General features: G+C 50.0%; 1 protein-coding gene across 2 annotated transcripts; it reads left to right on the top strand.

Moving 5' to 3' along the window:
- The first annotated feature begins 552 nt into the window (after window positions 1-552).
- On the top strand, window positions 553-15,936 carry LOC139680612 (transforming growth factor beta activator LRRC32-like). 2 transcript variants are annotated; one of them, XM_071573399.1, is made up of 3 exons: window positions 553-857; window positions 8,326-8,416; window positions 12,699-15,936. In XM_071573399.1, the coding sequence occupies exons 2-3, from the start codon at window positions 8,330-8,332 to the stop codon at window positions 14,634-14,636; spliced, it is 2,025 nt and encodes a 674-aa protein (XP_071429500.1). In that variant the 5' UTR covers window positions 553-857; window positions 8,326-8,329; the 3' UTR covers window positions 14,637-15,936. The 2 variants fall into 2 exon arrangements, with proteins under 2 accessions (XP_071429500.1, XP_071429491.1); XM_071573390.1 differs by lacking the exon at window positions 553-857 and adding an exon at window positions 5,467-5,732.
- Window positions 15,937-19,994: the final 4,058 nt, after the last annotated feature.

The following is a 19,994-nucleotide window of genomic DNA, read 5'->3' as shown; positions in this document are numbered from 1 at the left end:
CACAAAAGCATTGCTTCTGAAAGGAAAGGGAGCTTCACACCCAAAGAAAGCAAAATCCAGCCCACTGTCCTTTTCAAAAGGCATTTGTGTTATTACCCACTCAAGCATTAAATTGAATTTATTCTTTCCCCCAAGGGTGCCTTCAGCCATACGACTGCCATGCCAGGAGCCACACCTGAGCTGCTGGGACACCAAACACGGTGTGTTTGCCCTGCTGTGGTGCTTTCCTCCCATGTACCCCTTTCCTGTGCACCCCATCCTGCATGGCCTTGGAATTCAGGGTTTGCAGGCGGCTGAGTGCCCTGCTTTGCCCCAGACCCTGGCACTCTGCAGGCTGACAGCTGTGGGACAGGCACGGCCAACTTCAGAGAAGGGCACGTGTGCCCTGAGCCTGCAGAGGGGATTTTCTGTGGTATTCACAGACTGTTTCATGTGTCAATACGAGAGGAGCGTAATTACCAGCTGAGAAACTGCAGGAAACAAGCCAAGGCTGAGCGAACGAAATGGAAAATAAAGAGAAGTGCAGAGGACACAGACATTTCCCAACTCTTACGGAGGTATGTATTCACGTGCTCGGCGCAGCCTGGGAATATATAAGAGCTCCTGACTGCAGAGGAATGAATTCAAGGACCAGTCTATGGGGAGCAGTTTTTTTCCCTGTGACTCCAAACTTCTCCGGGAGCTCGCAGAGTTTTAGTCAGCTGGCATGCAACAGAGGTACGACTTCCCCAAGGAAACTCTCCCTCGGCTCGCGCTGGGAAGGCTGCTGGGAGACTCCGGGAGGCAGAAGGCTGCGAGCAGAGACGAAGCCTCCTCCTCCTCCTTCTCCTCCTCCTGCTGCTGCAGCCTCAGAGCAGGTACGTGGAGCCGCGAGCGGGAGCGCTGCAAAGTTGGGCTTTCAGTGCGGGAGGGAGGGGGCTCTGCTGGCTCCGAGCCGCAGCCTTTACCAGTGACACTGATGAGGAAGGTGCTGTATAAATAAAATATATCGTGTTTATGGACAGGCTGAGGAACTGGCTAACACACTGTGTGACGGCTCTATCCACACAGCTGGGCGGTTAATCCGTCAGGGACTTGCACTGCAGCGAGTTGGGTCCTTCACGCGCAGGAGGCGCCGGTTCGTGTGTAACAACACAGTTGTCATGCCCTGCCTTTCCTATTCCCCTCCGTGTCTGCTGGAACAGAAGATGAGGAGATGGTTGGGATTTTCCTTTCTTCACAGGACTTGAGTCTATTTATGGTATTACTGCATTGTAGCGTTGTGAACCAGGAGTGCTGCAGGGATCAGCACCGAGCCCCGTTAAATGCCACTCTCCGGGCTCTCCGAATCCTGACAGAGCCCTGGGCAGATCACGCAGTGCCCGGGCAAAGGAGGCAAAATGCTGTTTGGTGTCAGCTGTCCCCATCAGTGCTGTCATTGAGCTCTCCCTGTCGGAGCTCGGGGTGTGAGATGGCAGGGTTCTTCTGCTACTCCTGAATGTCACCTTGGGGGAACAGGGACTTACTGAGAGGAGTTTGCTGCATCTGGGCTGTTATCAAAAGAATTAATGCTTAGGCAATGTTTGGAACTAGTAAAGTTACAGAAAATCACAGTTTATATAAAAGTCCCAGACAATTTTCTAAGGCTAAGCTCTGTGTTAATTTTGCTAAAAGTATTTTTGATAAAAGGCAAACAAGTTTCCCTCAAATAGAAGCAAAAGTTTGTGTTTGCACAAGAGTGAAAATTTGGGGGTTTTATTACGATACAGTAATTTCAACTTTAAAATCAAATTATACTTGAAAGTGCTAAAAACCTTTCATTTTCAGGAGCAAAAATTCACAGTCATCTCTTTTAAAAGCAGATGGTTACATGTCAGTGACTGTATTAATGCTTGGCCTTAAACTAATACAATGATGGATGGATTCAAGGGGGATGTCGGTATCATGTAAATCAAGTCTGTCAGAAACAGTTTTCCTCACCTTATTTTGTCTCCTACTGGACCACATAAATCGAGTATGCCTTTTCCTAAATACTGACCCCACTGTCAATAAAAAAACCAAACAACTGGTAATAAAAATCCTATTTTTCTCTCTTTTTGCTGCATTCAGATTATAAACTGGTGAGAAAATATTATGGTTTGGTTCCCGAATTTGAGTTTCCCTGGGGATTTTGTTCTCCAGGGAAAGTATTTCATGGTCAGATAGTTTAACCTGCAAAAGCAGATTAGCAGTTTTTGCTAAAGCAAGAGATTTCATTTTCCCATCTCCCACTGTCCCCTTGCCCTGCCCTTTACTCCCAAATTCCCCAGGCTGGTGGGTTTCATGCAACCCTCATTCATTTATATTTTCTTTCCTGGAGAGAGTGGTAAAAAAAAGGGTGAATAAAACAGGGAAACTGGCTAAACCCTCAGTTAATTGGAAATGTCAGTTTTTGGTGGGGAATGCTGTTGGCTGAACACCTGGTAGAGGTGTATGTGGAGAGAGGACAGAAGGAGCAGGAGGGAAAGCAGCAGCTTCAACAGACAGGAGAAAAGCCATGTTGGGGTACAGGACATGCAGGAGCCCCTGTTTTGGTGTGGACCTGAAACCAGAGGGACTGGAGCCTGTGTCTGCCTGTGAGACACCAAGCACAGTGCAGGTGGCATGAGCCAAAGAAACAGGAGCAGCAGCTTCTGGAGATGTAGAGTCCCAGGAGCTGGAGCTGTGACTCCTTCTCCAAGGCTGTGGCTGAGCGTGGCATCGGCTGTTTATTTTTTCATAGGGTTGATATTAATGTTGTCTCCAGCTCCCTGGTGGGATGAATCACCCGGAGCTATTCCAGCCAAAGGGGAACAGGACTCATCCCACTCCTGCCCTTGCAGGTCAGACCCACTTTCTAAGGCAGGAACTTGTTCTGTTCACTTTTATGGGGAGTTTGGTTCATACAGCTCGACACAGTGCCTGAGAAAGCAGCAGGGCTGGGGTTGGGCAGACTCACAGGGGTCTGGATGTTCTAGACAGAATTGTCAGGACATTTTCTGGTTCTCTGAAACTCCAAGGAACCTGCAGCAGATCACAGGCTGGCTGGGGAGGGCCAGTGGCTGGGATTTGCTTTTTCTTCTTGTTCTGGGCCATGCTGGGAAGATGGTTTGGAGGAGAGCAGAGGTCTGATGAGGCACCCCTGGCCTCAGGTGACACAGGGTGAAATTCATCTGATGTTGGCAGAAACGGAGCCAGAAGTGTCCTGAGGAGACCACTGGAAAATCAGGAAGGGCCTCATTTCACAGAGCTGCAGGTGCAAACCCAGTGGCATCAGTGGAATGGGGCAGCCCTTGCTGTTTTCTGGGCAGAAGAGCTTGATTCTCCAGCTTGCCTGATGGAGATGGGGCTGGATGGGGATCTGAGCAACTTTGTCCAGTGAAAGGTGCCCCTGCCATGGTAGAGGGGTTGAAACCAGATCCAACCCAGACCATTCTGTGATCCTGTGACCCAGCATCTGACTGATGCAGGTGACATCTGCTCAGCAGCCCAAGCTCACACCCTGCTAATGCTCCAACCACTCCAAAGTGGGAAGGGCTGGGTAGCCCAAAGCACAAAAACACTGAACACGGGTAATCAGCCAAATGCTTCAGTGTCTTTGAAACTGTTTGCTGCCAGATCCCCTTTGGGAAAGGACAAAGATGGTAAGGACAGCACTGATCTCTCCCAGCACGGCTGGAGTCCTCTGAGAGCGTGGTGTTAATGACACAAAGTCCTGAGCAGTAGAATCAGTGCATGCCCTTCCCTCCTGCTCTGGCATTTGTTTCTGTCCAGGCTGTCACAGTTCAGCTGGCACAACTGCTTGGCCACTCAGTAGAACAGCCCGAGGAACAGAGCTGGCTTTTCAAAAAGCACAACCGACAAAACTTCTACTATTTTTAGCCCTGCAAATCCAAACTTCCCAAAGTGCCCTGAACATCCAGGTGCAGGAAAATGTGAAGCTGTGCCATCATCCTTGGCACTCCCTGCTCTTCATTACAGGCACGAGGTTTGCAGTCCACAACCAAATCAAGCCCAAATGTCCTATTAAAAGAAAAAAAAGTGTTTATTTTCCTTGGAGACCTCAAATGTTTGAGGTTTTCCTTGCAAAAGTGCATGTGCTTTTCAAGTGCTACTGCACACTGCTGACAAGGTGAACTCCAACCCCAGAGCATCCAAAAGGCATTGAAACCTCTGGACCTCTGGAAGTGGTCCCCACTTTCACATGAGCTTCCTGCTTAGCCCAAGGGACTGCAGATGGAGAGCCTGACCCCAGGGAGTATTCCCAAGGGATCAAGTGAAAACCAGCTCTGCACCCCCCCTGACCAAGGGGAGCTCAAGATGTGTTGTACTTGGGGAAAAGTGATCAAAACTGGTCTGATGAGAGCCCAGCCAAGGGGAACCTGCCTGGGCCTGAGGTAATCTCACCAGTGGACTGTTCTCCTGAGAGTTTAATGTGGATTTTCTATCCACTGTACCCAATCATGCCCTGCCCTGTCACCCTGTCAGGACATCTTCATAGCCAGACAAGTAACCTGGTCCAGAGGAGGATGTCCCTGCTCATGGCAGGGGCTTGGAATGAGATGAGCTTTAAAGTCTGTCCCACTCCAAACCATTCTGTGATTCTGTGATTTATGTCTCTCATTTCAGGGCGCTTTGCCAAACAGAGGTGTTAAGAGCCCAACTCTTTGACATACTATTTCTACCATGGGAAAAGTGTGTTATGACAGTTCAGGCATTTGTCTCTGGGAGAAAGCAACGAGGAAATCTGAGTAAAGGTGGGGATTCCAGAACCGGCACTTCATTAGTGAAAGGAAGTGAGGAAACCAGCAATAAGGCAGCTACTCCAGCCCTAGAGGGCAGCACAAAATAATAAATAAAAAGCTGCGCTCTCAGACAGTTTAAAATCATCCTCTGTATAACAAATGTACCCCTTTGCAATGGGAATTCTTCCTAGCAGATCCAGTCGATTCAGCACTATGTAATTGCAGCCAAAAAATCAGCAGCTCATCTGAAAATGCCTTTATCCAGGTCCCTGATTCGTGCCTCGTGCCAAGGAAACTCACCGAGTGTGCTGTAGCCAACACGGGAGCCCCGTCCTGCCCCCAGACTGCTGCCACACTCCTGTTAGTGGGACGACTGCAAAGAGAGAGCGATTTCTTCCAGGAGAGGTTTCCAGATTCTGAGTTTTATATTTATCAGCCACGAATTTTAGTAATTTAATCCTCCAGCACTGTTTCCCTAGAGATGCAGGGAGAGATGCGGGTGCAGGAGGCTGCGATCCTCCAGGAATGTAAGATACAAACCCCCGCAGCAAACGCTCCGCTGTGCCCCGCACGCAGCCAAACAGTGGCATCGCCAATAGGTCCCTTACTCCCCTGACCAAAGCACGGCCCGATCCTGGCGGCAGCTCTGGCAGAAATCCCCGTTTCTCCACGCCTGCCCCAGGGAAGGGCTCAGGATGTCGCTCCTCAGCCGGCCCCGTGCGGAGCCGGCGGGACCAGCAGAGCCGGGGGGAGCGCCGGGGAACACAAGCAGCATAATCTAAAGCAGACCCTGCCCCAAACAGGGCTATTTCCCTGAAAATGCCTCCGGTCTGGAGTTCCGAGTGAGCCTCCAGGCATCCTGAATGGGTGAACGCAGAGCTGAGGAGTGATTCCATCGGTCCCGGGACTGGATCGGGTTTGCAGAGCTGGATATGCTTTTCAAAGGGATGATAAGCGGTGTCTGGGGATGCGAGAAACCCTTGAGACAAGGTAAATGAGAAACAGTCACTCTTTTTAACCCTGAAGGCTCTAACTCAACAGGAAAGAGTCTTGTGTGGAAAAGGATCAAGCCCCGGGGAATTCGATTTGTGTTCTGTGTGTTCTCTTGTGCTTTCCTTGGCACAGGAGAACGACTTTGTTAATTGTCTGAGCAATAACAAAAATTACCTTGGGGGAAATTTGGAAAGTGCTGGTGTTATCAGCTGCCAGCAACATCTATGAAGTAGTTTCAGGATTAATATTGTAATAGAGAGGGAGGCAAACATTGTTCTGCAGTGGGAACTGGGAAAACCAGGATTAAATCCTGATTCTGCCGTGGTTTCAGATGTATCTTGGGGCAAATCACTGCTCTCCTCTGCCTGTGCCCTCCCATTTGCTAAGTGGCCCTGCTGCTCTGCTTTGGGTACCACCATGCTTTTCCTGGGAGCTGAAATCTGTGACCTACTTCCTAATACCCCTTAGCAGTGATGTCCACTCAAAGTACCTGTATTTTTCAGCTGGGGCTGGTGGATTTTGAGCTACTGTGGTAAAAAGCTGTGCCATTGCACAGGGTTCAGGTCTGAGTCCTGCCCTGAGGTGTGCTGGGTTTGCTCTCACAGCTGCCAGTGGCAGAAAACTGGCACTGAGCTGAAGTTGCTTCAGCTCTGGGAAAGCCTCAGAGCAATAAAGGCTCTTTGAGGTTGAGCTGCTGCTGCTGCTGCTCCCAAAATGCTTTTGGAAACCACGGCTAGAGACAGAGATGCAGCTTTAGGTGGAGCCTTTAGGGGAGATTGAGTTTGGGTATTAGGAAAAGTTTCTTCACCCCAATGGTGGCCCAGCCCGGCACAGCTCCCAGGGCAGTGGAGTCCCCATCCCTGAAGGGATTTATCAGCCACGTGGATGTGGCACCTGGGGACAGGGTTAGTGGTGGCCTTGGCAGTGCTGGGGAATGGTTGTAGTCAATGGGCTTAGAGGCCTTTTCCTGATTCTGTGAGGACAGATCTGGCCCAGGTGGTCTTATGCTGGGAGGGACCACCCTGTCCTAATGGTTCAGGATCCAACGGCCACCTCAGAAACACGGAATCCTGGCTCAGGGGCAGGGGACAGAATCCCTGCTCAGTACAGATCTGCCTGACACAGCCAGCCATTAAATCCCAGCTTTTGTGTTCAAATACATCAGTTTCCCAGCTGCTTCTTAAATTTAAAGTTTAGGAAGTTTCAAAGCATGTTCAGAGCCTGGATTGTGTCAGGCTTCTTATTTGAGAAGCAAAGGAACCGTTTTTTTGCACTGATGGTGTGACAGGGGAGGACATCAGAGAGCACATGGGCCACATGCTGTCCAGCAAGGGCCTGTTGTGAAAAACATCCTCAGCTCAATTCATTGGATCTGAGCAGAAAGGATTTCCCATTGAGGGCTCTGAGAAAAGCCTTATAATCCTCAGAATGTTTATCTTTTCTCTCCATCCCAGCAAACTAATAGAGGGCAAAACTAATTTTCTCCTTAGAGGAGGCACCAGCTCCTCTAAGCACAGGGAATGAGGGACAGGAGGGATGACAGAGGCATTCTAGAAGGTGACAGCAGCAAGTCCTCCCTCCATAGGGTGATTTTGGCATATTTTGCAAACATTAATTAAAAGGTCTAGAATTAACATCCTTGGTCTTTTTTAGAGGAGTGGAACATACTTCTGATCCTGTTACCGAGACCCAAAGAGAAACCCCAAATTTTTTCCCCTTGGGGTTGCAGATCATCATCCATCACTGTTTGTTCTTTTTTTGTTTGGTTCTTTGGGTTGTTGGGTTTGGGTTTTTGTTTGGTTGGTTTTTTTTGGTTTTTTTTTTTTTTTTTTGTGAAATGGAAGGAATGTGCAGTCTGCAAACAGAGTAGCTGTGGCACATTTCCCCCAGGTTCTCTATTCCTAGTGCACATCTCTGTTCTCTGGTTGGAAAGGGGAGGGATCTCCTGTCAAATGTATTTAAAAGCCTGCTCACACCTGCGATGTATTAAATAAAAACCTAGCATTTGGACCAGAAGATCTCAGTCCATTCATTAAGCTGTTTGCACTAACTCAGCAAGGATGCAAAAGCCCTTTGACTCTCGGGGTTGAGAGGAACAGAAAATGTGAATGGAAATGGAAACTGTTCCCAGTGCTGGTTGTTCCTGGGTGGCACCCGTTTGCTCAGGCCTTGGCACCCCAAAACTTCAGCCAAAGCTTCAGTTGGAAGCACCTGAGCTGCCTCTGTGGGGAGTGTGAAGGCAGCTGGGCCGTCAGGGGCTCTTTCTCCCTGGTGCCAGACACCCTGCCCGGTCTGAGCAGCTGGACTTTGTTGGGTGGCCTGGACATCATGTGGGCAGCAGCTGAAACCACACTGAGGAAAGCCCATGAAATGCCTTGGACCTTCCTCTCAAGTCCTCCTATAAACCTCTTTTGCCAGCAGGCTGGAAGGGTGCAGAGCTGCGTGGGTGGGTCAGTGGTGCTGGATGCCCAGAGATGGGGCAGTTTATTGCCCTGCTTATGCCCTGCCCATGCTGGGTGGTGACCTGGTGTTGCTCGTGGTGGCCACCGTGTCCCATCTGAACTCTAAGCCTCCTTCCTTTCCCCTGCAGAACCATGAGCCTGTTCATCACCTTCCTGCTGGCAGTGGTGAGCGCGGGGACCTCTGACTGGCAGCCCCCAGAGGGGACCCCCTGTGACATGGTAAGGCTGGCCCTGCCTGGGCCTCTGGAGCTCCTGGGGGAGGTGGGACCCCTTGTGCTGGCACTGCCCCGACAGCTGCAGCCTCTGAGAGGGAACCCCCAGCCCAGCTCCCTGGGATGGCAGAGCTGGGGGCTGCAGGGCTGGGGGTGTTTGGTAGCCTGTCTTCAGGCCCTGTCCTTGCTGTGGGGACAGGGGGGAAAGGGTCATTATCTCAGCTTTTTTCTAAGGGCAAGCTGGTTAAAAGAAATTTGACCTGACTTCCCCCAAACTGGACAAAGATTCTATGGCTGAGACAGAGAAAGAACTTAGACCTAAAATCAACTCCTTTATATCAGTTGTTCTTTATGCTTTAATTAAATCATCTTCTATGAAATACACCTATACCAGCCCTTTTGTAATGACAGGGAGCCTGGCCTGCTCTGCCCTGACACAGCATTTCTGCCAGGGAAGTTGTACCTGACTTCTGCTGAAGGGAGGAACAATGACAAAGCCTCTCCCTTCACTAACAAATTTGCTCCTTGCATTTCTGCAAGCACCTGGTACAATATTATAGATATTATTCACAGCTGAACCTTCTCCCTTCCCCTCCAAGTGCCTCTGACTGTACCAGGCTGTTTAAAAATACCTTTTTTTTCCCCACCCCCCTCCTGAACTGTGAAGCTGTTCAGCACAAATCCTCAAGAATTTCCAAAATAGGGAAAAAAATTAATTTGCTAGCTGTACCCTTCTCCCTAATGGGACTCATTGCATTCCTGCCCACCCTGCCATATTGCTGCACTTCCTGAATTCCAGAGAAGTGAAGACCTAGTGAATATAAAAAGCCCTTGGGAAGGTGACTGGGGAGCTGCATCCATGGCTGGGGAAGACCCAGGACCAGGACTGCTGCTGATGTCCATCCCCCCTTCTCTGGACATTTCCTGTGGATCCAAACACAGCTGGAAGGGAGAAGGAGCTACTGCATTAGCTGATGGGTCCTCTGAGAGTCCTGCATGGTTATTTTGTCTCACAGTCTCATTGTTTTACATTGTACTTTCCCTGTGGTGCCACCTCTGGAACAGCAGAGATTGCAGAGGTTCCGGAATGGAAACTTTCCCCCCAGATCTGGTGGAAGAGGCGAGTCAGACACCTGAGCTCCTCTGACTCAGCCCTGGTGCTTCTGTTGAGCCACAGTCCTGTCTGGGGCCGTTGGAGTGCTCAGCCCCTGCCAGCCCTGCCAGCCCCTGCCAGCCCCTGCACAACTGCTGCCAGCCCCTGCCAGCCCCTGCACAGCCCCTGCACAGCCCCTGCCAGTCCCTGCCAGCCCCTGCCAGCCCCTGCACAGCCCCTGTCAGCCCCTGTCAGCCCCTGCACAGCCCCTGCCAGCCCCTGCACAGCCCCTGCACAGCCCCTGCCAGCCCCTGCCAGCCCCTGCACAGCCCCTGTCAGCCCCTGCCAGCCTCTGCCAGCCCCTGCACAGCCTCTGCCAGCCCCTGCACAGCCCCTGCACAGCCTCTGCCAGCCCCTGCCAGCCCCTGCACAGCCCCTGCCAGCAACTGCACAGTCCCTGCACAGCCCCTGCCAGCCCCTGCCAGCCCCTGCACAGCCCCTGCCAGCCCCTGCACAGCCCCTGCCAACCCCTGCCAACCCCTGCACAGCCCCTGCCAACCCCTGCCAGCCGCTGCACAGCCCCTGCCGGCCCCTGCCAGCCCCTGCCAGCCCCTGCACAACCCCTGCCAGACCTTGCCAGCCCCTGCACAGCCCCTGCACAGCCCCTGCCAGCCTCTGCCAACCCCTGCACAGCCCCTGCCAGCCCCTGCCAGCCCCTGCACAGTCCCTGCACAGCCCCTGCCAACCCCTGCACAGCCCCTGCACAGCCCCTGCACAGCCCCTGCCAGCCCCTGCACAGCCCCTGCCCAGCCCCTGCCAGCCTCTGCCAGCCCCTGCACAGCCCCTGCCAGCCTCTGCCAGCCCCTGCACAGCCCCTGCCAGCCCCTGCCAACCTCTGCCAGCCCCTGCCAGCCCCTGCACAGCCCCTGCACAGCCCCTGCCGGCCCCTGCCAGCCCCTGGCCAGCCCCTGGCCAGCCCCTGCCAGCCCCTGCCAGCCCCTGCACAGCCCCTGCCGGCCCCTGCCAGACCCTGCCAACCCCTACACAGCCCCTGCCAACCCCTGCCAGCCCCTGCCAACCCCTGCACAGCCCCTGCCAGCCCCTGCCAGCCCCTGCACAGCCCCTGCACAGCCCCTGCCAGCCCCTGGAATGGGAGGGACTGCACTGAGGACACAAACTGCGGCACATCTGCTGGCAGGGACAGAGCAGGGCAGAGCTTCAGTGTCAGGAGGCTCTTCCCACCTCCCATTGCTTTCCAAGGATAGGCTGGGCTTTGACTAGGTCATGTTTTATCTCCCAGAGAAAGACGATTCTGCTGATTGCTTTTCATTGGCAAAGGAGGAGCTTTCCAAAGATTTATGGGAGGGAGTAGATCTGAGGAACCGCTGCCTTGCTTTCCCTGGAGGTGATGCAAGGACACGGTGCCCAACCAGCTGTCCCAGCCCAGCAGTTCTGTGGCACAGCAAAGCTCTCAGGTTTGGGAACTGAAATCAGAGCATAGACTGAAAAAACCTCTTTTCCAGTCTCAGGGTCCTGACCTGTTGGGCCAAGGGGTGAGAGGAGAGACAGCAGAGATGCTGTTTGCTCCATCCCACTGAGATGTGCTTCATCTGTTCTTCCTGCTGAGATCAGATTGAAATTCATGCAGTTTGAGCCTTGGGGGAGAAAAGGTGGTGCAGAAGAGACAAGATAAGAAATTTAGTGAGGATCAAAATAGTCAGTGAAAAAAAATGAAAGTTTAAAAAGAAAAACGGGAGGGGAAATGTTACAGGAGGGAATGGCAGACAGTGGGAGGAGTGGATTTCATCAGTCCTTTATCACTGGGAGGGTTCTGAGGATGCAGATTAAAGGCCAAACCCTGCAAGGTCCCTGGTGACCTGGGGCCAACGTCTCCCCAGGGACTTCATGAAAACAGCCTGTTGGCAGCCCCAGGAGCTGCTCAGGGCTTTGCTAAGACTTGGGTGCCCAGAGGGGCTGGGGGGGCTCAACACTTGCTGAGATCTGGCTCAAAGTGTGAGAAAATCCTGGCATCTCCCTCAGGCTGCAAAGCACTTTCTGCTTTTTTCACTCTGGATTTTTGTATCCTCCTGGTTTCTTCCTCTTCCACAAATGGATGAGAAGAGCTCTCTTGCTCTGTTATTTGTGTCTCAGAGAAAAGCCCAGCTCTGGGAATATTTTAATTCAGAATGAGCAGGTCTGTGGTGACTTTGCAGAAAAGAAATAGTGTCAGGGAGAAGCCAGAAAAATTCCTTTTTTTTTTTCTTTTTTTTTTTTTTTTAGATTAAGATTTGAGTGAGTTGGAGGGAAAAGAGGAAGGGGCTCAGGTTTAATACTCAATTTACTTGGGATCTTTATGAAAGATGTATCATGAGGAGGACTGGGGAGCAGCTTGTGCACATCTGGAGTTTGAATGAGCACTTGCACTGCTCTGACACATGTTTGTGTGGTCTCCAACACTCAGATGATGCAAAAGAGATTCACAAAATGCTGACTAGTGCCTCACTTCCAAACAGATCTGCCACTCCATTCTCCTCAAAGTTCATATGAAACAGATGGGGTTTAATATTTTTGAGTTTTAATGTTTGTTTAATGTCTGAAAAGCTTTGCGTCATGGAATCTGGATTCTGTGTCTGCATGGAAGTTGGGACTCAACAGATTTCTTTCTTGCTCTCTTGCTTTCTTGCTTTCTTTTCTTGCTTTCTTGCTTTCTTTTTACACCTCCTTGCTTTGGGCCCCCTGGTGCCAAGAGAGCGAAGGTGTCACTACTGCAAACAGAGTTTGCAAACTCTAATCCAGTGATGAAAGTGAGAAAATTAAACATCAACACAGAGGTGGGGAAATGGTGCTTGACTGCAGAGAAAAATGGGCAAACCTCCTTCCCTTGGAACTATTAAACTGATTCCAGGAGAAAGGTACAAAAAGGAGAACATTTCGTAGATGTCATGTGCAGGTAAAGCTCTACTGTTCTAAGTCAGAAAGGTCTTTGAAGTGAAACGAGTGCTGTCAGCTGCAGAGGAGCTAATTAGGATTAGCAATTACGATGATTGCTCTGCTGTCTGGATGCTCAGAAATTACTGTGGACAGTGTCTCAGAAGAAGCATCTGCCTGGTGCTGGGTGTTGGTTTTCTTACCTGTAATGCAAAGACATCTTTCGTTTGCCATGTGACAGCCCCTTCTCTCTCTCTCTCTCTGGCAGGCAAACTCCCAGGCATTTTGCCACAACAAAGACCTCCAGCAAATCCCCCATGAGCTCCATCCCAGTGTGAACAAAATAGATCTGTCTGGAAATCTGATCCAGAGCATCCCTGAGACATCCTTGTCACTTTACACCTCCCTGCAGTGCCTGGATTTAAGCTCCAACCAGATAAGCTTCATCACGCCTGGAGCCTTTGCACATATGAGGAACTTGCTGGAGATAAATCTGGCCAACAATCACTTATATGAACTTGCTCAAAACGGCACAGAGGGGATTGGACTCCTTCCCAGGGTGCAGGTGCTGGACCTGTCCCACAACAGCCTGTACAATGGGATGGCTGAGCACTTCATCCAACAGGCCCCAGCACTGCGGTTCCTCTCCCTAGCAGGCAACAGCATCATAGTGATCTCACACAGGATGTTCCAGGGGTCCCCCAGCCTCGTGGAGATAGACCTGCAGAGCAATATCATCATGGAAATACAAGAAGGTGCTTTTGAGACTCTAGTGAACCTTTCCAAACTCAACCTCTCGATGAATTCCATTACCTGCATCTCTGATTTCAATCTCAGGCAGCTGGAGATACTTGACCTCAGCAGAAACAGCATTGAGACCTTCCACACCACAGAATCAGATGATGAATATAGCTTAAGATGTTTGGATCTGAGTGAAAACAAACTGTTTCACTTCCCGGTGTTCCCTCAGGTAAATAAGCTGGTAACTCTGAATTTATCAAAGAATTTAATCCAGCTCACTGCTGAGTCCCCTCCAAATAAAATGAACTACATGGAAAATGAATGGCTAGATGCTTCTTTCCACCTTGATCAGAAGCAAAGTAGAAACAAAAGTTCTCTTTATTTATCCCAGCTTGTATATTTAGACTTAAGTTATAATGAAATCAAATCCATTCCCGATGAGTTCTTTGAATCCATGTTGTCCCTTCACACCCTAAATCTCAGCAAAAACTGTCTGCAGGCGTTTGCAGTGAGCTATGACAGTGCACTGAGCTCCCTCACTGTCCTTGACCTGAGCCACAATGCCCTGCAGAGCCTCCTCCTCGATGCTGGGGCCTTGGCCAGTTTGAAGGAGCTCTATATTCAAAACAACCATCTTCAAACCCTGCGGTTTGACATCTTCTCAAGCCTCCCCAGCCTCAGCCTGCTCCATCTGCAGAGCAATAACATCAGCCTGTGCAGCATGTACTCAGGGCTGGCCAGGCAGAGGCTGCCTGGGGAGCAGAGTGGCTGCGTCTCCTTCGTGAGCTGCCCTGCGCTGCAGTCCCTATCCCTGGCTGACAACTTGCTGAGCAGCCTCCCAGCATACACCTTCCACAAGACTCCTCTGCTTGTCCTGGACCTCTCCCTCAACCCTGGACTGAAAATAGAACTTAAAGCATTATCGGGTCTGGAAAGGTCTCTGCAATATTTGTATTTGCATGGTAATAGCCTGGTAGATTTAAATATTGACTTGCCTTGTTTTAGTCACCTTAGACATTTAAACCTCTCTGAAAATCAGCTGAACTGGCTGCCCAAGTGGGGTAGTGACTCTCCACTGGAAGTTCTGGACCTGCGGAACAACAGGTTCAGTACATTACAGAACAGCAATATTTTGGCATTAGAAAATTCACTTAGAAACTTGTATCTGACTGGGAACCCACTTGACTGCTGTGGGAACATCTGGCTGTCAGCAATGATCCAGAACAACAATGTCCAGATCCCCAACGTGGAGCACTTAATGTGCCAATACACCCAGAACTTCGGGTACCAGGAGGAAATGCACGTGGGGAACATTAGACCAGAAGACTGTGAAAAAGAGGATCTGAAGAAAATCAACTTCCTTGTCATCTTAACATTTGTGTTGGTTTTATCTGTGATCATCATCGGGGTGGGTTCATTCTTTTGCTTCCGCAGGCAGAACTTCAGCCCTCAGTTCAAAGCATAGAGCACAAAATGCCTGGGGAACTGAAGGGATCAGGTGCCACACTGACAGTGTGCAGAAATGAAGGGGGAAATTCTCACTTTGAATTTTAACTGTGGCTCTCAGGTGCTTTTGAAGTGCCCTGGACTGCAGCACTGGGGAGTCCAGGACTGGGAGGAGAATTCACTGAGTTTTGCAGGTCACAGTTCAACTCAAAGAGGAGAAATTTGGCCCTCACGTGCAATACATAATTAACTGGGTTTAATGTGAAGAAATTCATCTCTGGGTTGAATGCTTTTAAAAAGAAGAATCCTGGAGAATGAATTTCCACCAGCTAACATTGGACTGAAATGTTTGTGTTTCTAAGGACAACTGTTGTTAACTCACTGCTTGCAGTTGCATTTCAGGGCAGAAGAATAATATATCTATTTTTAAAGGCTGCAGGAGGTTAGACAGCCAAAAGGTGTTTTGAAGATACCAGTGTGAAATAATGGATCAGAGTTCTGGGCCATTATTCAGATCAGATGACCACTGTCTCTCCATAAAATCATATTATTGTGTAGAGGATGGGCTGTAAGGAAAGTTGTGTGGCCCCTCATTCTGTGATGGGTTTCACAGGGGTCCCTGTTGCATCACTAACACTGGCAGATGTTATGCCCTGCACTGACAGAAATGCCCTCTCTCAAAGGGAACATGGCAGTGAGTGGGAGCCTGACCTGCTGACAGGGGTCAGTGGCAGAAGGAGCTGTGTCAGGTTTGCTGTTAGTGCCAGAACTGTACAGGCAGGCACAGAATAGAAACAGAGATCAGGCTGAAACCTGGCCACGTAAGTAACTCAAATTGCTGCTCCATTTCTGTTTCTTCCAGCCAGTGAATGTCAAAATTAGCACACTACAAAAAGGGGTAAACTTATATTTTTTAAGCAGTTATGTAAGAAATTGGCTGGTGATTTTCATTGTGGAATTTTGTACAATAAAAACACCTTTGAATTTTGTAATAAGCTCAAGGCTGTGGATATATTAAAAAACCAGCTTGGAATGCTCCACAGATGAAAAGAAATGTCCTCCTGCTTTTCCATGGTATTCAGACCCCACCTTAGGCCTTTATCTTCTGGTCCTAAAGCAAGGGCAGCTGCTCCATGTCCTAGAGTACAACCAGAGGGGAATAAGGAGATCTGCTGGAGATGGAGACAAGAATTTGGCACAGGTTCCCAGAGCAGCTGTGGCTGCCCCATCCCTGGGAGTGTCCCAGGCCAGGGTGGACAGGGCTTGGAGCAACCTGGGATAGTGGGAGGTGTCCCTGCCCATGGCAGGGGTGGGATGGGATGAGCTTTAAGGTCCTTCCAATCCAAACCAGTCTGATATTTCTGTGATTCTGTGAATTTGCACAAACCATCAGCAGGAGCAGGCCCTGACACAAGGGCTCCAGAAGCCAATGGTGCCCTCTGGCTCAGCCCTTCACCCTCTGGGTTTGCACAAGCAGCAGCACCAGCCCCAGGGCTGGGTTGGGAGCTCAGTGCTGGGGAGGGTGAGCTGTGCCTTGGTGTGAGAGCAGCTGAGCCCAGGGCTGGTGTGCCACACACAGAGGGCATGGCTCTTGGTCGGGCATGGCATGGCTCTTGTGTCGAGCATGGCACGGTTCTCTCTCCTCCTGAGGGCCAGGATTAGCTTGGCTGCCATGGCTGAGTTCGTTAATAACCTGATGACAGAGCCAAACCCACTTCATTATCGTTTTTAACACTGCTTTTGTTTGGCTCTACCAAAAGGAAGTGCTTGTTATTACTAAACATCTGGGATTAATTAGACTTCCATTGACTTCCTTGGGAGCAGAATCAATTTTCTTGAGGAATAAGTCTCAGGAGTGAAGAGCTACATGGCTCATTTGGGTTTGTCTGTCAGGGGCACAACAACCAAGCAGTGACATGAGCCTGCTCCTGCCAGCCCTGGTATTCTGGGTGAGATGAGCAGGCTGGGGGAAAGAAAATAGGAATAAGCTTACAAGGAGAGGGAAAACAGGGAGAAATGGGAGCTCTACATTCTGTTATTCAAAATTATTCAAAATAGTATGTGATGCTTGTAAACAGAGGGGGATCTCAGCTCATGAGGGGGGTCAAACAGAAGTAACCAGGGAAATGGGAGGGAAAAGGGACTGAAAAAGCCCAGAAAAACATCCTGAGGAGAGCTGTGCAACATCCACAAGCAAAGACACTTGGAGGCTGATGCAACAGGATATTAAACAAAATTTTGGCAAACACAAGGGACAGTCCTGCACCACTGTGAGAGTCACTCCTGTGCCGAGCCATGGACCGTGGCTGTTCTGCTCCTGCAGAGCCAGCTCAGGCCAAGGATTTCCCTCTCCAACAGCTCAGGTCAAGGATTTCCCCCTCCTGCCCTTTTCTAGTGTCAAAGACACACGTCTGGGAGATCCACGGGAGACCTGAGTGCAGCTTTTCTGTGCTGAAAGGGGCCTTGTAAAAAAGAGTGGCCTTTTCCACAGGGAGATGGGGACAGGGTGGGGGGGTGGTTTTAAACTAAAAGGAGGGAGGTTTAGATTTGTTGTGGGGAAGGAATTCTCCCCTGGGAGGGTGAGCAGGCCCTGGCACAGGGGACCCAGAGAAGCTGTGGCTGCCCCAGCCGTCAATGGTCAGGATGAAATCAGAAGCAGAAGCAGGAACTGGGCTTGTTCAGCCTGGAGAAGGGCAAGTCCTGGGGGGAAATTTGTCGTTGCTGGATGGAAGCTGCAAAGGAGACATCAGTTCCTGCCAGGAGCACTCTCTGAAGGGAACTGCTGGGTCACACCAAACACAAGGGAAAACTTCTCACCAGGAGAGAGGCTGGACTCCAGAAAGTCCTTGTAGACTTTCATAAAATCATCAGGGCAAGGCCCTGAGCAACCACTTCTGACACTGCAGTTGGCCCTGCTTTGGTCAGGGAGCTGGACTGGAGTTCTCCAGAGGCTCCTTCCAGTGTGAACTATTCCCCAAATCTTTGCAAAATAAGAATGGGTCATGCACTTAGGTAAGGGACAGAGCAGTAGAAGAGAAGCTTCTGAGCAGCAGAGGCCATGAGTGACACCTCTCCCTGCACCGAAGCTGTGCGAGGGTTTGGGCAGGAGAAGAGTCCAGAGGGATGGCAAAAGCAGCTGGATGGCATTGGGTGTGGGCAGAGCGAGTCAGCTCATGGAACTCTGAGTTCACACAGGCTCTTTTTTCCCTCTTCCCTCAGTTTATTGCTCAAAATTAAAGTCAATATTTTTAAAATATTCCATGAAAATTCTAAAAAATATAAAGTTGGAAATGTTTCCTTTGTAAAGCCAGAGCTGCAGTTTGAATTCAGATATTAATCCTGCAGAAAGCACTTTCTCATACAATAAAGTAAACATTCAGTTTGCTTTTACTGTCTTTGTTCTAGAGAAGATAAGGAAATGTTTCAATCAGTTAATGCTAAATAACATCCCTCCCAGTTATCACTGAAATAAAACAAAGCCAAATAAACCAAAATAATATAGACACAAAATGTTAGGCTGCTGAAACTAAATAAATCTCTTCATGTTTTAACACACCAATTAGTGCTGGGCCACAGGAAGAACATAAAATAAAATGATGGTTTTCCAGACCCTTCCCCAGCTCATTCCCTTCTCTGGACACCCTCCAGCCCCTCGATGTCCTCCTTGTGGTGAGGAGCCCAGAGCTGAGCCCAGGACTGGAGGTGTGGCCCAGCAGTGCTAGCACTCAGGGTGGCACTGCCCTGGTGCTTCTGCCACCCCAGTGCTGGCACAAGCCAGACCTTGGTCTTACCCCAGATCCAAAGACTTGAGTCAGTTGTGTAACACAAGCAGCTGGTTCAGCCCCTGGGAAGATGTTCCAAGTGCTCTGCTTTAATGGTTGAATTGTTAGAGCTGATCTCTGAAGTCTGACATCAGTTTACCCTCTTAAAGCAGTAATAAACCCCCAAATGGAGCCCAGCTTGCAGCAAGGAAGGTTTGGCAGGACTTTGCCTGTGCACACTCGATGTCAGGGCTTCCTTTCCCCCAGTGAAGCTTTTCCTCTCCTCTCCCCAAGGCTGCCCACGAGCAGGTGCAGAGCAGTGGCATCACCTCCTGGGCACTGCAGGATGTGCCACTCCAGTTGCTTTGCATCTCACACCTCCTGCTGCTCCTCAGTGGCTTGTGCGTTCCCCCCCCCCACCCCCCGAGCCCCCTCAGGGGTCTCCAGCAGAGGACCTGAGTGATGCACATGAAACAAGTCGCTCCTGTGGTGTCTCAGCAAAGCTCAGCATCTCATCACCCAAACCCTGGCGTTTCTCACCACTTCTTTCACAACTTGCTTCTTGGGATTTTGGTCTTGTGCAAGAGTTGTTATGGGAATAAAGTCTTATCTCAAAGAAAGATCTCACTTTATTTGGATGAAATAAAATGAGCAGATCTTACTGATTTTGTTCTCCAATAATAATAAACTCCCCTTTATTCAAATAATGAAGGGCTAAAAGACATAGCTAAGTTTTCCATGCAAACACTCAGGACTCCCTTGCTGAAATAAAGGCACGACCTGCTGTGCACATTGGGAAGGGATGGCAGTTATTTTCCTGGTTAAACCAGTGCAGTTTTTGAAGATGTCTCAGCTGTCAGTGAAAGGGCCCAACTTGCAACCTGTTCACCAGCCAAGCCATAACAACTCTGTACACTTCTCTTTGCTTATGAAGCAGTTGAAATCACCTTCGTGTTTTACTTGACAAAGGGAACAGGCTGAGTATGGCCAATGACACTTACACAGTGACAAGGGATAATTTATTAGGTCCTGAGACAGCCCCGTGGCAGCTGCTCCTCTCTGCCTTCTGCTGTGCTGCTTTGCAGAGCTCCAGATGTGCTCCCCTGGGCTCAGGAAGGAGGTTACAAAACCTGGCAAAGTTTTCCAGCCAGACACTGTGAGAGAGCTCAAAGGGGATCCAGCAGCAGCCGGGAAAGGTGTGAAAAATGGGACCTTTGCAGAAGGGTTATGAGAATTGGTTCACAGTGGAGGGGGGAGAATTAAAGCACATAAACACAAAGGGATGTTTTAAACATTCTGAATCAGCAGGGAAGAAGGAAGGAACACTCAGAAAATGTAAGTCAAATGCTGGGTGGATTTTTACAGCCTCACTGGTGGCAGAGATATAAGTGTATGGTGGAACCAACCCTGAACCCAAGGACCAGCAGCATCTGCCTCCTGGCAGAGGCCTTGTGCAGGGGAAGGGAGTTTGGAATTCCAGATGTTGGAATGCAAATTATTCAGGCCTTCAAAGACAACTGTCACTATCCTGGAGAGTTTTCAGATCAGCCTGAGTGCCTGAATTCTCCCTGTGCCATGAATGAATGCAAATGGCCCCAGAACAATTCAAACAGAAT

This window comes from Pithys albifrons, chromosome 1 (genome assembly GCF_047495875.1).
Source record: "Pithys albifrons albifrons isolate INPA30051 chromosome 1, PitAlb_v1, whole genome shotgun sequence".
In the NCBI taxonomy this organism is placed as follows: domain Eukaryota; kingdom Metazoa; phylum Chordata; class Aves; order Passeriformes; family Thamnophilidae; genus Pithys; species Pithys albifrons.
Note: the sequence above shows the minus strand (reverse complement) of the source record. Positions and strands in the feature narration are given on the sequence as shown.

Excerpts from the sequence above, each read along its gene's own strand:
- LOC139680612 (XM_071573390.1), top strand. The coding sequence starts at position 5,710 with ATGCGAGAAACCCTTGAGACAAG. Across the intron at positions 5,733-8,325 it reads CGAGAAACCCTTGAGACAAG|AACCATGAGCCTGTTCATCA; the intron begins GTAAATGAGAAA and ends TTTCCCCTGCAG. Across the intron at positions 8,417-12,698 it reads AGGGGACCCCCTGTGACATG|GCAAACTCCCAGGCATTTTG; the intron begins GTAAGGCTGGCC and ends TCTCTCTGGCAG.